This window comes from Tenrec ecaudatus, chromosome 8 (assembly GCF_050624435.1).
Source record: "Tenrec ecaudatus isolate mTenEca1 chromosome 8, mTenEca1.hap1, whole genome shotgun sequence".
Taxonomy (NCBI): domain Eukaryota; kingdom Metazoa; phylum Chordata; class Mammalia; order Afrosoricida; family Tenrecidae; genus Tenrec; species Tenrec ecaudatus.
The window spans coordinates 140,312,265-140,333,286 of record NC_134537.1 but is presented as its reverse complement, the minus strand read 5'-3'; the positions used below and the strand labels follow the sequence as shown (position 1 = coordinate 140,333,286).

Below are 21,022 nucleotides of genomic sequence, written 5' to 3'. Positions count from 1 at the left end.
TTGGTAAGTCCATAGAGACAGCAACTGGGTGTGGCGGGGGAAGTATGTTAGTCCAGGTAGACTAGAGAAACAAATTCATAGACAAATTCGTGTATAAGAAAGAGCTTTATATAAAAAAATGAGCTGATACCAAGGGCTCAAGTAGAAAGCAAATGTTTTGAGAATGATTATGGCAAAAATGTACAAATGTGCTTGACACAGTAGATGGATGTATGCATTGTGATAAGAGTTGTATGAGCCCCAAATAAAATGATTTTTAAAGTAATTTTATATTAAGAAAGCATCCCAGCCTGGTCCAGATCAAGTCCATAAGTCCAATATGAGCCCATATGCCCTATAGCAGACTGTAAATTCCTCTTCAGACTCATGCACCACATGCTATGACGCCAAGTGCAGGAAGATCACAGGCTAGTGGGTGGGAAGTCTTGTGGATCCAGTGGTGATGGAAGTAGCTTAGCACTGGCGTGGGTCTCCACGTAGCTCCTCCAGCTCCAGGCTCTGGCTCCCATCAACCTAGCTCCATGTGGCTTGTCAACAGGAATGTCTCACAGAAAGAGAAGCAGAGCTAGTATCTGGCTTCCAATGAGCTATTTACTCTCCTTCCCACCTCCACATGAGGTCATTAAACTGCGACTTGATTGACAGGCTAGACCCCACCCCTTCACAAGTTGACAGATTATGTAACTGCCGCAGAAGGTTCAAGGGAAATGGGCTAATAACAATGAGTCCAAGAAGAAAGAAAAGGTTCTCAAATTGATTCTTAAAAAGAGACAAGGATTAAAAAAAAAAACCAAGGATTAGAATAATGTACAGCCTCTCACCAGGATAATGTGTCTTTGTCATGTTTTTGCCCTCTTTCAGACTTAATGTTCTCCATAAGTTATACTTGTGTTTGGGGTCTTTTGCCCCCTGGAACCCTGGTGCTTGTAGTGGCTACACGTTGGACTGCTAATCCCAAGGTCAATGGTTTGAAACCCCCAGGCAGCTCCGAGGGAGAAAGAAAGGCTTTCCACCTGCAAAAATAATTAGTCTCAGAAAGTGAGTGGCAGTTCTACCCTGTGCTATAGGGTCACTGTGAGTTGGAATTCTCAGTGGCAGTTCTACCTTGTGCTATAGGGTCACTGTGAGTTGGAATTGACTTGATGGCTGTGCCTTTGTTTTTGAGAGTCTTTTGCCCTTACAACATATGTAAACACACAGCCTCAAGCCAGGTCTCCTACTCCTCCTAAGTGGAAGTTCTACCATCTTCTGCCAAGCTTCTCTCCCATTCCTCCCATCATGAGCCCCCAGATACATCTTGTGGTTCCCATATGATGATGAAGTGCTTCTCTCCTCCCTTACCTTTGCATTCTAGAACTACTCCTGCTCCAAGTCCTAAGCCCTCTATTGTGCCCCTCTCTTTAACAGCAAAACTGTAACTCGGAATGACCAAGAGGCACTTGTGGAGATTTTACAGAGGAAAAAATTTATTAGGCAGCAACCCAGAGAAACTAGTGTTTCAGATCTGGGCCCCCGAGTGGCGGGCGAGCATAGCTTTTATGCTCCGTCTGCACCAGGAAGCAGCAGGTGGGTGGGGCTTCCGAGTGCAGATGTGGCTGTTTGTAAAGGAGGAGAAGGGGTCAGGATGGGGGCCTTCTGGGGATGAGAAGTATATGGGACGCGGCAGTGTGATGGGTTTCTTTTCCCTATTAGACTTTTCCCCACATCTCCAGCCTCATTGTCGAGGGACATTGTGCTTAACCACTCTCCTCCTACCGGCAAGTGTGACGTATTGGAATGAACGTTGATTGGAGATCTCTCCTCCATCCTATGTATGCTTTGACTTTCTGGACACAAAATGTTAGGGTTCTGAGATGGGTTTCCCCAGTTCTTGCTTCTCCACCCTCAAAGAATTCACATGGCAGAAGTACTTTGGTATGTTCCAGTAACTTTTATGAGGGAAAAGGAAGTTTCAGGTGATACAGTCTCCAATCATACACACGATCTCTCGAAAGCATGCACGGCTGAGAGGGGAGCTGCGTGAGAGTGAGGAGAGAGCCCCCAAGCCATGTGGAAAGTGGCTGCAAAAGGGGCCGACAAACCAAGAGGAGCGCTCTGAACGGAGAGAGAGCCTGCCCTCTGTTTCTGCCTTTGACCCCTTCCTACCCCCACTTGGCAGCTGTTCCTGAGGGTAGTGACCATTCTTAGTGGCTACATGGAGGCGCATGTATGATGTATGTAGTGTTGCTGGTTCCTCCTGTGCATGCCCAGCTTTGGGTCTTCCCCATGGGCTTCGAATGTGCCTGATTTCTTTCAGACCCTTTTATTTGTGGCACGCCCAGCTGATCTTCATGTAGCACAGGCATTTGGTGGAGACAACACCTTTTCCCATGATCTTCCTGCCTGTCAAATCCATCTCTCGCCCAGAGTTTTCCTCTGTATTGCCGACCCTTTACTTTATGAAATACCTCCCTTTCCTGGCCCTGGCCCTGGCCCCTCCTGATAACGTCACGTGGGCGATGAAAGTTGACAGTTCAAACCCACCAGCTCCTGCTCGGGAGAAAGAGGAAGCGGTCTGCTGCTGTCGAGAGTTACTCAAAAACCCTAGTGCGGCTTGCTCGGAGCCGATGGCAGTGGGTTTCGTTGGTGGGGTTCTGTGTGCTAAACACCATGAGGATATGCAAGAGGATTTTAGGGCCCAGAGCCCTTAAGGGAGCCGCTCGATGATCATGGTGCCTGGGGGGTGTGATTTAGGTGGTAATTTTGCCATCGGCTGCTAACACAGGTTGCTGTTTAGAGCCCAGGATAAGTACTTAGCCATTTTTGTATTCCCGGTGCCTGGTATTATTATAGAAATGGAGAAATGAAACAAAAACAAACCCACTGCCATCGAGTCACTTTTGCCTCATCCCACCCCAGAGACGGCAACTCCAGGGGAGAAGTGTCCCTGTGGCCGTCCTAGTGCTGTGCCTCTACCAGAGTAGAAACCCTTGTCTTTCTCGTGAGGGGCAGCTGGGGGGGTGGCACTGCTGACCATGCGGTTAGCCCAACACTACAGCTTGGACCACTTCCCTAAGCATCCCCGGAATGCCCACTTCCCTTACGTCTGAATGCAAAAGTGACTTTGTACTTTTACTCTGCAGGGTCGGAGTCCACCCAGCCCAGAAGCCCCGCACAAGAAAGGCCTGGCAAACCGCTGTCAAAAAATCAGCCACTGACCATCTTATGGAGCTCGCTCACGTGTGCCTTCAGTCAGTGTTGACTCCACAGCAGCTGGTGTTGATGGTGTGAGGATAAGAGGCCATACAGGCCATCTTCTGGGTACAGAGTAGTGACAGCCTACTCTGGGAAGGACAATTACAGCCGAGCTGAGCCTCGAAGGGTGAGGCGAGTAGTATCTGGGGTGGCAGAGAGGGCAGGACACTCTGGGCAGGTGAGCTGCACAGGCCAAGGCAGGGCAGTGCCTGATGTGAGAGGCCAGAGTGGGAGAGAACCTGGCCCTCGGTGCCCTGCAGGGTTGACAGACTGTCGAAGCGCTGCCTGCCCACCAACAAAGTGTCTTGGCTCAAGTGGCATCCGAGCTGGACATGAGATGATAGAATTTTGGGAAAAAGAGTTGTAGTCACGTTGGCTTTGGAGAAAACACCTGAACAAAGCGTCCCAGGGGAACATGACCGCAAGGCTATATAATAACGGGGGAACCATAATTTTATTTGGCATACGTGGGAGAAAGAAGAGAGGGTGGGAAATGAGTTGTGCTACATGTCTGACCAAACCTGAAGAACAATCCAGCACGGACAGTTGATGCACAAGTGAGGGTTGGCCCTTCAACAGACAAACTCAGCGTTCACAGTAGCTTTCCCTTGTGGACAAAGGTGGATAGCTTCCTTTTTCCCCTTTTTTTAACAGTCTTTAGCTCTAACAAAGATTCCCTTAAGCCTTCATTTTTTCTGCTTCAATCAATCTTCTTACCTCTCCTGCCTTCCCACATTGATCAGGGATACTGCCCCTCTCTAGGTGTTTTCGCCTTGGCACTTAGGTGGGCGTCAGTTCTTTGAGTTGGCATTAAAACTCAAGCTCGCTGCCATCCAGTCGATGCTGATTCGTAGCAGCCTTGTAGGACAGGTTAGAATTGGCCCTGTACGTGTCAGCTACTGTAGCTTTCCAGGAGTAGAAAGCCCTGTCTTTCTCCCAAGGAGAACTGCTAACCTTGCTGATCACAGACAGCCCAGTGAGAAGCCACCAGGACGCCCTGACAAGATGGCATCAGGACAGTTTTCAAGTGTAGGATAAGAAATCCGCTGACTACATGCCAAATGCCTTTGATTTCAGACACTAATTCAAAAGGCAGGTACCCTGTGTGTCTTGGGGAAGGAAAGCTGTGGGGCAATGTTTTCCAGTGTCCAGGGCCCTCCTCTCTGTAAGGAAAAGACAAGACAGCCCTTCGTTTCATACTGTTCTTAACTGCTTCTCTTCTGCATGAGGCCAGACCAGAATGGCTGCATCTAGAAGGTGCCTCCAAGGGATCCTGGGCTGCCAGGGAGCCGGGCAGAGAGCTGGGGGAGCAGGCTCAGCATTCAAGGCAGTTTCCTTCCTGCCTCGTGGCTGGCAGGGAGCCCTGAACTTGACCTCAAATGACCCATGTGTTCCCTTCCTGGAGAGGCTTCCATTGTCAAGAGCAGTTGAGAGGTGCTTTCTTTCTCCTTCCAAGCAGGGACTTTTTCTCGGCTCAGTCAAGCTTCTGTTGCCCCCAAAGTCCCCTTTCCCAGAGCAGGACCTCCCTCCTCACTGCTTGTAGCAGGCAGACTAGAGCCTTAAGCTAGCAGTCTCCCCCCCACCCCAGCCTCTTTGTTCTCAGCTTAGAAGCCACTGACTTTGAAGGTGCTAGATCATTTTTATAGATAAGAAAGTCAATTACCACTTGGAGGATCTGGGGAAATGCTTTCCCAAGGTCACTAGATAACAGCCAAGTCCAGTGGGAGAGCCCAGGTGCCTGACTCTCTTGCCAGTGGGTGCTCGCTAGCCTTTCTCCAGTCTGTCAAAACGATGTGAGTAGCTCGGCTAATCCAAGTCTGGGTTCATTGTCAGTGCCTCGGGATCCCTGTGTGAAAAGGTTCAGGCACTTCCCTTGCTAGCAGTGTTTCCTGGATTGGGAAAGATCATTCCGTGGTGTTAAGACTGCCCAGCGTCACTGACTGCCGGAGCTGTGGTGGCACATTGGGCAAGGTTGGCGATTCAAACCTACCAGCTGCTCCAACAGAGAAAGGAAGCTGCCTGCTCCCGTACCAGTGTAGCTTGGGAAAGAAACCCTGTGACTGGGAACTGGCATGGGCAGGGGGCTTGGTCTTTGGTTTGAGGAAAGTAACCCAGATTCGGCCTTGTTGTCAGAGTGGGTTGGGATTCATGGCAACCTAATGTACAACAAAGCACTGTGTGCCATCCTCACAATTGTTCTTAGGGTTGAGCCTGTTGTTGCACGCACTGTGCCCATCTGTTTTGTCCAAGGTCTTTCTCTTTTTTGCAGCTCCTCTAGTTTACCAACCTTGATGTCCTTCTCCAGGGGCTGGTCTCTCCTGACATGAGACGCAGTCTCACCATGCTGGCCTCTAAGGAGCACTCGACCTGTACTTCTTCCGGGACAGAGGGGGTTTGTCCTTTCGGCAGTCCATGGTGCTTTCAAGATTCTTTACCATCTCACCATAATTCCTGCTTCAGTCTTCCTTACTCAGTGTCCAACTTTCACGTGCCTGTGAGGTGATGGGAAGCACCATGGTCAGGTTCGCCGTAGTCCTCCAAAGTAACATTCTTGCAACAGATTTACCCAATGCAATATGTCCTTTGTTTTGAGCATGAGCCTTAATGAAAGTGAAAGACCTGTAGCCATTTCCCCATGGTCAAATACAGCATAGCTATCCAGAAAGGGACTGTGGTTTTAACTGGCCTCAGAACTCCACTTTCTGACCTCTGTTGGCTGGCTGCTCAGAAACCTTGTCAGAGCCCCCTGTGGAACCAGTTGAGGAGCTTCAGCAGAGAGCCGGCTCTGCTCCCCATTGAGCAAGAACCCGTGGAGCTTCACAAGACAGGCATGCACATGCATGCTACAAGCGAGCTCTTTAAAAAGTAGACTATTACCGACGTTTGAACACCAATGAATCACCAGTTTGGGTTCTGAAAGATCTCTTTGGCGGCTTTCTAAAATCAAACACCACTTTATTTACTTTTTCAAACGTCTCTTTAAAGGATGAAGCATGACTTCCTGATAGTTGACTACTCAGGAAAAAGCACTGTCTTAGACATAGAGACTCTGCAAAGAGGAATTCTCAAGACATTTAAAACAACGGCTGAAAAACCGCCCCAGGAGAGGATTTAGATCAGATCATCTGTTTGGAAAGAGACAACCTGGAGGTTCGGTAAAAAGCGCAAGGCATGTTTTCTTTATGAGGGCAAGATTTTGGCCCCTGGAGGTGAGAATGGCCATATTGTCTGAACGCAGGGAGACCTCGTGGCTGTCGTCCATTGCCCAGGAGCCCTCTGGCTAGGACTGCCCCAGGCATCCGAATTGGACACGTGGCGCCCTGCCTACAGGATCTTTAAGTCAAATGTATCCTGCATCACAGGGCTGGCAGGATCTAGGAACAAACCTGCTTATTTGCATGGGTTCCCAGGGTTGCCAAGGGAATTCATTGATCAAAGGTAATTGCTGAGTTATCTATGTTCCCAGGTGCCAATGAGAACACATTCCTGTGTGCTTCCCGTTACCCAGCACTTGCCCCTTAACCCTCTCCTGGAAGGCCCGCTCTGAACTCTCGCCACAGGCATTACTGTACCCTTTGTCCGGATGAAACCCTGGTTCGAGAGGGCCACACACATGGGGCGTGAGCCCATGTCTTGCAGTTCTTTGGGCAGTGCTGTCCCCTGGCCGCAGTGGTTGAAACCACTGGAGCTTGCCCGACCCCCAAGGAGTTTGACTAGATGTGGCCGAGGGCAAAAGGCCTGGGTTCTCAGCAGATCCATTCGGTCCGAATCTCCAGGAGGAAGACTTCGGCAGGGATGGCTTACCCAGTAAGCAGCAAAACAGAGGCACCTGTTGTCCAGACAGGACACTCCTGGGTGTCAAGGGGAAGACGGGACACAAGGAAAATTGAGCACCAGAGTGGAAGGACACTAAATGAAATTGATGCGAGCTCCCATGTCAGAATGACAGCGAGACACCTCACGCAGGGTCACAAGGCTGCTCAAGCTGGAAGGCCCTTACCCCTCCACAACTTCGGCTCGTGTGGTCCATTTGCACGTAATGGAGCTGCTTATCCGGCGAGCCCCTCCAGAGTGCTCGTGTTTGGTTCCTGGGTAGTTTAAACCTCGGTTCTTGCTACATGGAGCCTAAAGAATCCATGCTGCAGAAGCACTTTGTAATCCACGTGAGTTTTGTGGAAGGAACAGAAAAGTTTCAGGTTTCACATTCTGCAAAAGGTACATGCTACTTCTGTTAAGCATGCCAGGCCGAGCGGAAGCTGTGCTGGGCTTCACAATTGGGCATGAAAAACCACTTGGAAAAGAACACCCGCATGCTCGGAAGTGGAGACTCCCTGGGGGCCCAAGAGACCAAGAGCATGTGGGCCCTGAATTGCCCCAGATGGGGCCCTGAGGGGGCACACAGGCAAGGTGTGGTTGAAGGACTGGCTGATCTTATTGGCTGTTTAAATGCACCTGGTGATGTCATGGTCCTAGGTGGAAGCTAGGTTTTAGGTTTCACCTGTGCTGGGGGTTTGGGTTTCCCACAGGTGTTCAATGGTTGTCCGGTTCCTTTTCAATCCCTCTAGGGCCTTTGCAGGCACTGGGGGGACAACCCCTCTGTCCCTAAATCTAACTACCTTTTGTATACAAATAAGAGGTGGGGGTGGGCTGTTGAATTCAACTCTTGCTTCCTTCACCAGTATGCAAGTAGACGCCCACGAGCACTCCCTAGGCCTCAAGACATAGCAGCTCTTCATCCCTTTTGAGGAGCTGCCACGTTTGCCCCTGTCTGCGGGCTGATTCCGCATCTCCCGTCCACAGTGGTCTTTGCCATGACCCAGACGTGAGGCTGTGCCATTGGACACAGTCTGAGAAACATTCTGTCCCAGGTAACATGCCAAAGAGAACGCTCCAATGATGTGGCCTTCACAATGAATCAAGATACTTTACTACACAACGATTTTGTAAACATAACTTTAAAGTATATTTAAGGTACATTTCATCATAACATGGGTATTAATTCTAGCATAACAAATGCCCAAACCATCCACCCCACCAAAACTGGGAATACTAATATTTATCTAGCATGAATAAGTTTCATTTATATTTACATATCAAATGAATTTCTATCAGTTGTGGAGAGAATTGTGCTTGATAGTATTCTCTATATAAACTGATAACAAGGTATCAGGCACATTAGAGGACCAAAATTCTATATTTGGTCCTTTTATACAAAATGTTGCTGGTTTGCAACAAGCATGTTTCAAACATGCCTTCCAGGGAAACAAGGGGTATTATATTTATAATATTACATTTATGTTTTACCAGAATAATGACATATCTCTGTGTAAGGAAATTAGATGAGTCTTCAACAAAACAAATAAGTGAATGTTTAGATAAAAACTCACGTTTTTTTAAAAATCACTTTATTGGGGGCTCGTATGCTCTTATCACAATGTATTTTTTTCTTATCCCTCCCTGCCTTCTGAGCTTTATGTGTCCCTTTGATTGCCTCTGGCCTGGCTGATGGTTCTGAGGAATGCTTAGCTCCCTGATGATGTAGTTCATTTTTTGAAAGCTGAGTCACAGGGGTGAGTTCAGTTCCAAACCTGAAAGGTGTTAAGCGTGTCTCAGGGATTCGACCATTTGGTCTCTTTTGAATTTTGTCCCACTTTTTTCTCCCACTCTATGCCTTGTGATCCCTTTCCAAAGTAGTCCGCAGTGGTAACTGGGTACCAGCTAGTTCTTCTGGCCGCAGGATCTTGAAAGCTGGGGCTCAGGTGGCCCATTAGTACTTTGGACTAATGATTGATTTACTTGCATCTTTGGGGAGACCAAAGGTTACACCATTACACTTGAGGTGGCCACTCACTAGCCGTGAAGGTCCACAGACTCATTTCCCTCAAGGAGGTTGGTTATAGCTACGAAGTTTTCATAAAGTTGTCCTGTATGTTTACTATATTCATAGGTAGATTTATATCACATATAAATACATGTGTAGAAATATCCTGTCAAACGTATACAGCCATGGATGTACTTTCATTCTTCTATTTTTTTGCTTTCAAAGAGTCTTTAATGAATACCTCCACTGCTGTTACATTCTGAAAGTTTTTCAGTGGATTTCCCTTGAACTAATGTCCCAGGTAAGCCCTTGTTAGCTAGGACATGTCCCACTTCAGAGAGCTTGAATTCCACGACTCTGAGGTTTACTAGTATATGTTTCTGAATCGCTATTGAGTGTGGAACATTATTTAAGATTTCTCAAGACAGGCTGATAATGGAGACATTCCTTGGGTGATTCTTGGTAGTCTTGGTGGCTGGCTTTAAAGAGGATGTTCTTATGAGGGCAAGTGCAGTCAAGTGTGATGACGTCTCATCAATCTTTTTCTGATGCTGTTTTCTAGATAAGACAAATGGTAAGGCAAAGAAAACACTTTATCAGGAGGAAAAAGACATTCCTGGTGCTTCTCTCTCCTCGGAAACAGAGGTATTTAGCTGGTACCTAGAATTCAGGGGGCTCTCCGCCACGCAGACCAGGAAAGCCTTGGGCCAAGGTCTTAGATGTCCAGGGTTGCCTGGTGCTTGTGGTGGATGAGCCAGCCTCGCTTTGTAGCTCCTTCTGTCTTCCCACTGTGTTCAGCCTGAACATCTGTGCATGCCCTTGTAGGTTACTGCTGTTACCGCACAGTTTGGTATGACCTTGTGCCTCCCTCTGTTGCCTTTAACACTGGTGCTCTTTGCAGCACTTGCCCTGCCTCGGTCATTTCGTGCCGTGCTGCTCCTGATTCTCAGAGGGCCCTTTGTGCGTCTAGGAGGATGGTAGCCACAATTCCTCCTGTTAACAGTCACCCACAGAATCGCGTCGGTGCCTTCCTCCTCTCCCCACTTCTGAGGGAAGTTGTTGGGTGGGAGTTACAAAGACTGTGGCTAGGAGAGCCATGTATAATGCAGAGTCCTGCCAGGCCACCCCCCCTTCTTCAAGCCATTGTCCCCTCCACACAGGAAGGTTAACGTATTCCCTTTGGGATCGTTTCACTGTGAGCCTACTCATGATGCTTGAAAGCCAGTCTTGATGTCCAAGTTTTAAACTGTCCGTCCTTAACAGCCCAAGCATTTTTCTTGATGTGAGAAATCTTCTATTCCTTTTGACACCTGGAGCATCTGCATTCACAAGTCAAGTGAAGTTCAGAACATTCCATCAAAATGCAGCCATTTACACTTAGCTCAAGGTGGCAAACATCTTTCTCTCTTCATTTGGTTGGGTCCTTGCCTACTTGACCTTAGCCATCCAAACTAGGTCAGATGAGTATCAGCTGCAAGCTGGGGAGTCCCCACCCCCACCCCTCCTCCTCCCTATACTTCTGAGAAGCTGACCCATTCTCTCAGTCTCTCACTTATATCTACCCTCCTAGGGTAGGTCAGTGCCTGTCGGCTCAGGAATCAACACAACTCCGTAAACTTGAGACCAGCCAGCCCTTCCTTCCTCTGCTTTAGAATCTCTAACCTCTGTGGACCAGGTCAATGGCTGCCAGCAGAACATCTCCAAACTCAGCCCATCTCTTCATTGCTGCCGCTTCCCCACTTCCACTCAAAAGGGGACCCAGGTGATCGCCACATTGGGCATGCACAATTGCTCACTGGTTTCCTTTAACTTTCCATCTCACAAGACTGTTTTCGCTTTTTCTGCTTCTGCCTGGATTCATCCAAGACAACCTGATTGCTTGAAATTCAAAATGTAAACAGATGTCTTTTTTTTTTTTTACCCCTCTAGGTCTTTAAAAATATAAATCTCCTGAATCCTCAGCTATTCTGGCTGGGTTTGTAGGTCTTTTCAAATGCAGATACACTGACTGAAGGTTCTGGGTGGCTCTTAGGTTTTCTAAACCAAAGCCAGAAAAGCTGTATTCAAGCTGCTGGCTTCTAAGAAAGTCTGTTCCATTGGATAAATTCTAATCCCTTTTAGCATATCCAATAAATACGGGATGGAGGTTCACTTAGAAGCTTTCTGTAATCATAGCCATATTGATTTCCATCCAACATGTACACCTATTTTACAGTACCAGGAAGAATATTTAATATCTGTGACGCAGTCAGATAAACTAGCCCTAAACCCTTTTAAAACAAAAACAAAAAAAGCAATTTTAATCTTCTCTACCCTCCACTTGCACATTTATGTGCAGCTTATGGTCGTGGGCGTGTGGCAAGGGGGATCCAGTAGGCTCTGCCCCTTATCAATTATCCAATGCTTAACCCGCCTGGCTTTTGCTCCAGGTGACTCCAGAAGCCGTTTTCTCCCCTCAGCTTTAGCGTGTCATTCCATACATTGAGCCAATACAAGTAACAGTAATCACGTTTTACTTTCCATGCTCTTTTGTTCTCTCTTACAAAACCCTATGTTTCCAATGAATCTGAAGTCATCGCAAGGCATTCCACTTCTGACAACCGTGAAAAAAGAATGGTGTGTGGGTGGCCTCTGACCTCAGTTTCACAAGGAAGGAGAATCAAACTCTATATCCTCATCCCCCAAAGCTGATTCCTGTGAGGCTATGGTCAGACATGCCTCCACCTTTCAACCTTCTGGCACCACAGATCCCTCCCACCGCACTCTCCATTTTCAGCTGGATTTGATAATCGATTGTAATGGCCACATAGTACTCAGAATCAATATTCACGGGGATGGGGTTTTATTAAGGAAGTTAACCATTTAAAAATGCGCAGCATAGAATTTTGTCAAGGCAGCCTCTTCTCAGCCATGTTACAGGCAGGCTTCTCTCTAATCTTTGGCCTCTCGGCTTCATGGCCTCTTGGTGGATGTTCTGCTTGGGCAATGTTGCAAAGCCCTTTTAAGGACTGCCAGTAAATGCCCAAAGGACACACTACTCTGCCATCACCCAGTTCCCTGGCTCAGTAAACAGAGTTCCCTCAAGTAAGGCAGTCCGTGCCACTCAGTCTGTGGGTCAGGAAGTCCTGCTGCTGCCCCTCTCTGGTGTTACAGTTTTCTGCCCTAGTAGGGGCAGCCACTCCTCTCTTGCTTCCATGAGAGCTCATTTTATACCCAGCTGTGTTAGTCCAGGTTGACGATAGAAACAAATTCATTGACACGTGTGTGTAAGAGAGAACTTTATATCAAAGAATAATTTTTTAATCGTTTTATTAGGGGCTCAATACAACTCTTATCACAATCCATACCTACATCAATTGTGTAAAGCACACTTGTACATTCATTGCCCTCATCATTCTCAAAGAATAACTTTATATTAAGAAACAGCCCCATAAAAACAAACAAACAAAAAAAGAAACAGCTCAGTCCAGATCCAGTACATAAGACCAATATTAGCCCATATGTCTGATATTAGTTCATAAACATCTCTTTAGACTCCTACAGCCATGTTATAATGTCGAATTCAGGAAGATCACATGCTAGTGGGTGGAAAGTCTTGTATACCCAGTGGTAGTGGAAGCATCTCAGTGCTCGCATGGGTAACCCCGTAGTGACTCTAGCTCCAGGGCTCTGACTTCATCAGTGTGTCTCCAGGTGGCTTGTCAGCAGGAATATGAAGCAGAAAGTCTGTGTGTCCTGCCTCCAGGGAGGAAGACAGGAGTTCCCAGAATCCTCAGGAGAAGACCATGCCCACACAGAGGCCTCATTGGCTATGACCTGATTGACAGGCTAGACTCCATCCCTTCACAAATTGACAGCCACACCGTGTAACTGCTACACCAGCCATCACAATTGGCAATCCCAATTAACCGATTAACCATCACTTGCTGCTGAATCATGTCATCCAATCCATCAGTATCTCCCCAAAGATTAAGGCTGGGAGACCCATATTAAATAATTTTCTGCGCTTCAAGAGTAGTCAACCCAGATTCTGTAGTCAGAATCTATTGCTTGGCTGTACACAGTGGAAACAATCTTCAGAGGGGGTGATTATGGTGTTCTCCATCAGTTGGCTCTGTATACAGTATTGTTTGCAAATTATGCGGTCCTAAATCATTAAATTATTTTTTAAACAATTTTTATTGTGAATGATGTGAAGATTTATAGAGCATATCATCCAGTTTCTTAAATTTATTGATTTGCTGTTGATGGATTTAGCTAGCAGTGTAACTGGAACATGATCTATAAACGTGAAAACAGTTCAATTCAAAGGTTGTATGTTGTCATGTTCAACCAAAGACATGGTTTTGGCTTAACTTATAAACTGGAAAACCAAATGATAAAAACTATCAGTATTGGAAAGCTGTTTTGCAAAGTATTCTTGGTGTCATATAATAAATGCTGAACATGATCAATATTTTTAGGAAGGAATGAATTAAGTCCTCACAAAGTAGAAATCTGGATGGTTTGTTTGAACTTGTTGCTCAGTTTGATCCATTTTCAGCAGGCTACATCTCAAAATGTAATAGCCCAGGAAATAGCAACCCATTGTATGTATATCAAACAATGTGTGGAGAATTAATAGACTTAAATGATAAAATTCAATCAACTAATTTCAGCGAAACACATAAAGCTCGATATTTCAGTTTGCCTGTAGATTTCACTCTTGATCTTTTTCTCAGATCAGTTGAGTGTTGTTTTAAGACATGTATGTACCTCTAACAGATGGAAAATGTGTTCAGCGATCTATGATATTTACCATTTGCTATCTTAGAAAGTCATACTGGTGAAAAATTTGCAAACCACACCATTTGTGTGGTTTGTAAAATTGATTTTTCTAAGTGCAGAGACCAGTCCTATAACAATGCAGCCAATATGTCAGGGCCTTATATAGACATGCAGCAGACAATTTTAAGAATGTAATAAATATGCCATTTTCTTACCATATGCTATGCATTCACTTAATCTCATAGGATACAGCAAGTAGACTGTTGTCTGGAAGCCGTTGATATCTTTTTCTGCTGTTCTGTTACTGTACATAATTTTCATCTCAATGATGAGTTGTTATTAAACATATTTAGGCAATGATCAACTATTAAAATGTCTCCCTGATACACATTGAGTATAACACTGTAGAAGCAAGTACAACCCTAGAATTAGACACCAGGGTTCTAGAAGCCTTAGAAAATATCGCTGAAGACCAGGCATGAAAAGGATATACCAGAAGAGGAGCTGAAAACATCACCAACAAAATGCAAACATGGAGTACTTAGGACGACATGGAGTAATATAGCATTCTTATGAGGAGAGTCAAACTCTCCTAAGATTCAGAAGTAAATTGAGAAACGTGCACAGTTCTCTACCCGTCATTTGCACAACTTAAGACAAGGTTTAGATTCTTTTTTTAAATCCACACAAAAAGAATATACTATCAAATACTGTTTACCAAGCAGTTCACCACCAGGGAAGCATTAGAAAGAAACAAATAGCAGAAATACTTTAGAAACATTGAGAGCCAGAGATCAATGTCATCAACCACAACTATAGCATTATTGACAACACTTGAGTCTTGTATGAAAAGAGGGGTGAAAATGCATGAAATTCAAGTAGACTGTCCTTAAAAAATATGAATGTACCTGATGAAGAATCAGGACGGCATCTGAGAAATTAGTGCAGGTTTATCTTGATAATTTAACTACACACCTTTATATGAGAACTAAGTGTACAGATTCAGGAAAGACATATTACTCATGTAAGCATGTGTGAATCCATCCTAGAAGATACAATGCATATTTCTTAGGGTCGAAATTGCTAGACCCATATTCCTAACTTTAGTGGTCACAAACTACACAACAGAATGCTCACTCCTATAAAGAAACAACCCCCCCTCAGTGTACAACAGTGACTCCGGCTACCTCGATTCATTAGCCTTATGATGTAGGGAAGTAGATAACCTATTGTAATGAAATAATTTGTAAAAAGAAATGGAAGGGCCGTTGGCTAAGGCAGCGGGTAGTAAAGTGATTCCAGGCCTTGGCCTCTGCGGTAGCCGCCGCAGCTTGGAGAGCGAGCGGGCACTATGGACGCGATCACGGTGAGCCCACTTTCAACCTGCTGGTTCTTCCACGCTCAAAAGCTTACTGGGAACGCCCCCCTCACCAAGCAAGCAGTAGCGCCCTGAATATTCGAGGCGTCCGCGCCCCAGAGGAGAACAGCGGAAAAGGATTGTTCCTGAGCGTGGCTGCAACTGGGGCGGGCTGAGGAAGCGAAGAGGGGATGTCGGGTTCTTCACTTTAGACAACAACACAGAGGAACTGGGCTCTGACGACGATGACTTCACAAAGGAGCCCTGCTTCTGAGAAGGAACCGCTCAATTCAATCGAGTCTTTCTGCCCACCATCTATACCATCATTCTCCTGACTAGTACCGTGGGCAGTGGATTGGTCATCCTGGTCATGAGTTACGAGAAGAATTGGTGAAGCATGACAGACAAATACAGGCTGCAGCTGTCCATGGTGGGCCTGCTCTTTGTGCTCATGCTTCCCTTGTGGGCGGTGGATGCCGTGTGGGCTGATACTTTGGGCAGTTCATGTGCCAGGTGATCCACGTGATCTACACCGTCAACCTCTACAGCAGTGTCCTCCTCCTGGCCTTCATCAGCCTGAACCGCGACCTCGCCATTACCAACAGCCATTGCCCAAGGAAGCTGTTGGCTGAGAAGGTGGTTTATGGCGGCGTCTGGATCCCCGCCCTCCTGTTGACTATTCCCAATTTCATCTTTGTCAACTTCAGCAAATCTGAGGGGAAATTGATCTGTGACCGCTTCTACCCCAATGACTTGTGGGTGGTCGTCTTCCTGTTTCAGCACGTCATGGTTGGCCTCATCCTGCAGGGGATAGTCATCCTATCCAGCTATTGCATCAACATCTCCAAGCTGTCACACTCCAAGGGCCTCCAGAAGCGCAAGACTCTCAAGACCACAGTCATTCTCATCTGGGCTTTCTTCGCCTGCTGGCTGCCCTACTACACATTGGGATCAGCATCGGCTCCTTCATCCTCCTGGAAATCCTCAAGCAAGGCTGTGCATTTCAGGACGTGGTGCACAAGTGGATTTCCATCACCAAGGTCCTGGCCTTTTTTCACTGTTGCCTGAACCCCATCCTGTATGCCTTCCTCGGGGCCAAATTTAAGACCTCTGTCCAGCATGCCCTGACCTCAGTGAGCAGAGGATCCAGCCTCAAGATCCTCCAAAGGAAAGTGAGGTGGACACTCTTCTGTTTCAACTGAATCGGAATCTTCAAGTTTTCACTCCAGCTAACATAGATTTTTAAAAGACTTTTTAAAAATTACTTTTCAAAGGGACATTTTTTAAGTTACACATGTTTTCAGCTATAAAAAACTGACCAATACTGTACAGTTTTTGACTGATGGTTTTTCTCTTGTGTCTTTTAGTTGTCATGAAGTATAATTGACTTATTTATATGGATTTTGTGAGTCTGGGTGTGCGTGTTTGTGTTTCATATTGATGAGTACCTAGGCAGGACCTGTGACCAAGTTCTTAGTTGCTGTGTGTGCCTGGTGATAGGACTGTAAAAAAGAGAACTGAACATTCCACAATGTGTAGTGAATCATGTTAAGCTAGAAATGATGCTCAGCTGTTTGTGTATAAATAATCCCTCCATTCCAGGGGAACATTGTTTTGGTTTTTGTTTGTTTTTTATTTCACCGTTCCGAAGCTGTTTGGCTAGTCTATGCAGTTTTGCTGTAGAAGATGGCGCTTACAACCAAACCCTCTAAAAGGTGGTTCTTCCATTTTCAGGAGTGGGTTGATTTTAGACTCTATACTGTACAGTCTTTGTATTAAGTTGTTAATAAAAGCACATGATAAATTTTTTTTAAATGGAAGGAAGTACTTTTAATGATAATTTGATAGAGATGAAGGATTTGTCTAAAAGTAAAATAAAGTAATTTGTTATTTTTTGTTTTCTGACCATTAATTTTTATTATGTCTTTTCATTTGTTCATTTACAACTACAACATTTATTATCTTTTCCTTTCCATATGTTTAGCAAATATTTTCCCTTGGTTTATCATTAACTTGGTTTGTTGACATACAGGAGGTTTTTATTTTTTAATTTTTATATAGTTTTATTGGCATATAGTTCACAAATCATACAAATCAATAGTCCAATCATATTAGAAAGAGAACAGTCATCACCACATCCACTTTAGAACATTTACTTTGTTCTTGTACTTGTTATTAGCTCCCCATTTCTCCCAACCTACCCTGCCATCCCCCCAAGAAACCATTAATCCAATTACTATCTCTAAGGATTTACCTATCCGGGATTTCATATACAGAAAAACATTAAAAAAACACACACACACACACCAAAAAACTCGTGGCAATAACAAAGCAAAGCAGAGGAAACCTTCTATTGAAAAGAAAGCAGAAAAAAATATTAAAAACTAGAACAAATTTAAAATGGGTCAAAAGAGTGATCAAGTGATAAGGTGTTAAGTTTTAGCCTATCTGCATCTGCAGTAATCTACTTCCCAATGCATTCTGCACACTGGCAGGCAAGGCTACACCCAGTCCTGGCTTATGGCCAGAGGGGATTCGCGAGAGGCTTAATTCATGTGTAATTCCCCTTCATGTGTAATTCCCCTTCACTTTTTTTTTTAAACTGAAACAACTTTAAAATTGGTCAAAAGGGAGATCAGGTGATAAGAGATTGCATTTTAACCTGACTACACTGTCATAATCAACTTTACAAATCTGTTCACGTCCCTCAACTTTGGTCAGAGGGGGTTCTCCTGAGGCTTAATCCATGTGGGGATTCTGCACATGGATTTTTGGGCTTCCACCGTCATCCATAGTTTTCTGCAAACCAGATCTTCATAATGTAAGCTCTGATACCATTCCCTCCTTTAGATTTGGATTTTATTATTTACAGTCCTTGGATCATTCCGCTGGTGTGTTTCTTCCATGTTGAAGGATTTATTGATTTTATGCTTAGAAACACTTGCTGATCCCTGGATCAGAAAACAAAAAACTCAGCCCACTGCCACTGAATCAAATCGGACTCATCGTGACCCTGTAGAGCAAAGTAGAGGCTGTACATCTTAGGGGATCAGATAGCATCATCATTCTCTTGAGTGGCTGGTGGGTTTCAACCACTAACCTTGAAGTCAGCAGTCCAAAGTATAACTCACTGTGCCACCAGGGCTCCTGATCAGCTAAATAGCAGTATTTTTTTTTTAATCAGTAAAAAAATAGCCTTCTCATAGGAGCAAGGGCCCCGGTTGCATACGGTTAAGTGACGGTCAGCAGTGTGAAACCACCAGCCACTCCAAGGGAGAAAGATGGGTTTCTACTGTACAGTAACAAGTTACAGTCTCATGTCAGATATGACAAAAATAATAATTTATAAATTATCAGGGGTTCATGAGGGAGGGGGTAGTCGGGAGGGAGGGGAAAAATGACCTGATTTCAGGGGCTTGGGTGGAGAGCATAAGTTTTGAGAATGATGAGGGCAACGAATGTACACAATTGATGTATGTATGGATAGAGATGGGTGGTGTATGAGTCCCTAATGAAATGATTTTAAAAAAAGTTACACTCTCAGAAACTCATGGGGTGGTGGTGGGAGGTTCTACCCTGTACCACAGAGTCACTGAGTATTTGGGTTGGCTTGAGAAAGTAGGACTTTGTTGGTCTGGACAAAGGAAACCCCGTATGTCTTAGAGGACCCCTGATTTGGAAACATCAAAACCACAGCACTTGGATAGTAAATCCTTCCTTAAACTACTCCACCCGATACACAATAATGTAAAAGTAGTTCCCCGTTTGTAAAAGCAAAACATGTTACAAACAAAACAGCACAGCTTCTCACAAAAGACTGCCCCACCCCCACATGGGGAAAAAAAGCACAATTCTGATTGTGTGAGTATTTAAAACTAGTGTGGCTCTTGGGTTGGTGCCACTGAGATCTTCCAGCCCTAGGGGAATGGCTTTTCTTTCCATCCAAACCTTCCCTGGTCCCATATCTTGAGGACAGACTGTGGTCCTCAGAGAATTGACAATGTCTAGGGAGTCCTGATAGTTGAGTGTATGTGTTGTGTGCTAACCCCTAAGTCAGCAGTTCAAAACCATCAGATGAAGCTTTCAACTCCTAAAGATTTACAACTCAGACATGGGGCAGTTTTACTCTGGGGGCAGGGTTGTGATGAGGCAGAATTGCCTCAGTAGTGAGCTTGGTTTAGTGTGAGTTAAATGTAAGGAGCCCCGGTGGTGGTGCAGTGGGTTATGTGTTGGGTTACTAACCACAAGGTCAGCAGTTTGAAACCCCCAGCTGTTCCAAGGGAAATCAATGAGACTTTCTGTTCCCTTAAAGATTTTCAGCCGGCAACAAACGTACGAATGTACAAATGTGCCCGACACAATGGATGGATGTGTGGATTGTGGTAAGAGTTGTATAAGCCCCCAATAAAATGATAAATAATAATAATATTTACAGCCTTGGAAACCCCAAGGGGCAGTTCTACTGAGTTCTATAAGGTTGCTATGAATTGAGAGCAAAGTGATGGCGATGAGAGAAGTGTAAGGGCTGCTAACAAGGTCGGTTGTGCAAACCCACCAACTGCTTTGAGGAGGTAGCTGTGGCTGTCAGCCTCCATCAAGATTCCAACCTTGGGGCCCCCTGGATCAGTTCTCTCCATAGGGGGTCTCTGTGAGAGTTGGTGCGGTGACAATGGTCAGTTAAGTTAGCATTTCAGACAATAAAGCACTTTCTGGTTTAAGTACCCCTCATTTGCTTACCTGGAGTTCAAAGCTTAACATCCTGTGTTCGTATTTGCTAAGGCTGGCGGCAGCCTAAATCCTAAGCTTTTACCTCATTGCCCACACCCCAGGAATGGGCTCAGGAAGCAGTGGACAGCCAGTGCCTTTGGCAGGCTGCAGAAGGGATTTTACCTGCCAGCCTCCAGAAAAGGTTCTCACCGCTGGGGGCGAGGGGGTGGGGGTGGAAGTCTTCAGAGGGTTGTCAAGGCTGAGACTGGCCAGCAGCACAGGGCCAGGTCTGCTTTTCCAGGTGCCTCTGCATGGGTTTGGAGCACGAACCTTTCAGGTGGCTCCATCATTTGTGCCATCCAGCACTGCTTCCTTGTGTTTTAGAGACTAAGGGACAAACAAACCCCACGGAAGGGTCATTTCTACTGTGGTCAGCAGATCTGTACACACCTAAGCACTGCTTCCTAGCCTTTGTGGTGTCCTGTCCCCAGGCCCACCTCATTGTCCATGTAGGAACAGCATCTGTGAGGCTCCATGGGGGTCAGGGCAGGCCACCACCATGTTCCTGCCCCTGCGCATTCCTGCCTGAATGGCTGTTGTGTTTATTCATCACTCCCTGCCTCCCCCCACCCCACCCCACCCCCGCCCCTGACGGCCTCTGTCTGCCTCTGGCACCCTAGCTTCTGTGTGACTTGGCTTTAGATTAACTGAAAATAATCAGCTGGCCTAGCACAGGCTGGATGTTGGATTTTCATGTTTTATTATGGTTTGAGATGACTGAGTGCCAGGTGGCCGTGCTCTGGTCACATCCGAGGTTACCAAAAACCAAACCGAAACCAAAATAGACTCCCTGTCGTAGTTGATTCCTACAGGGTAGAATTGCCTCTGTGGGCTTCGAGACTGTAACTATGGGAGTAGAAAGCTTCATCTTCTTCCTAGGGAGTGGCTAGTGGTTTTGAACTGCTTACCTTGCAGTTAGCAGCCTAAGGCATAACCACTACATCACCAGCATCACTAAGGCATAACCACTACATCATAAGGCATTGGGATAATCCCGAAGAATGACAAGGTGGGGACCCTCCGCCTCGGTTTAGTAGATAAACCTCACTGGGATGAAAGGATATGTCTCCAGGAAA

The 21,022-nt window shown here is 45.7% G+C and overlaps 1 protein-coding gene and 1 pseudogene across 1 annotated transcript in view; both read left to right on the top strand.

Moving 5' to 3' along the window:
• Positions 1-15,281, top strand: part of DGUOK (deoxyguanosine kinase) — a 63,597-nt gene extending 48,316 nt beyond the window's left edge. The window contains exon 7 of the mRNA XM_075556933.1: positions 3,123-15,281. Coding sequence (XP_075413048.1) covers positions 3,123-3,197 — 75 coding nt within the window. The 3' untranslated portion in view covers positions 3,198-15,281. The remainder of the gene's footprint in view (positions 1-3,122) is intronic.
• Positions 15,174-17,001, top strand: LOC142455549 (C-X-C chemokine receptor type 4 pseudogene; annotated as a pseudogene).
• The last annotated feature ends 4,021 nt before the right edge of the window (positions 17,002-21,022 follow it).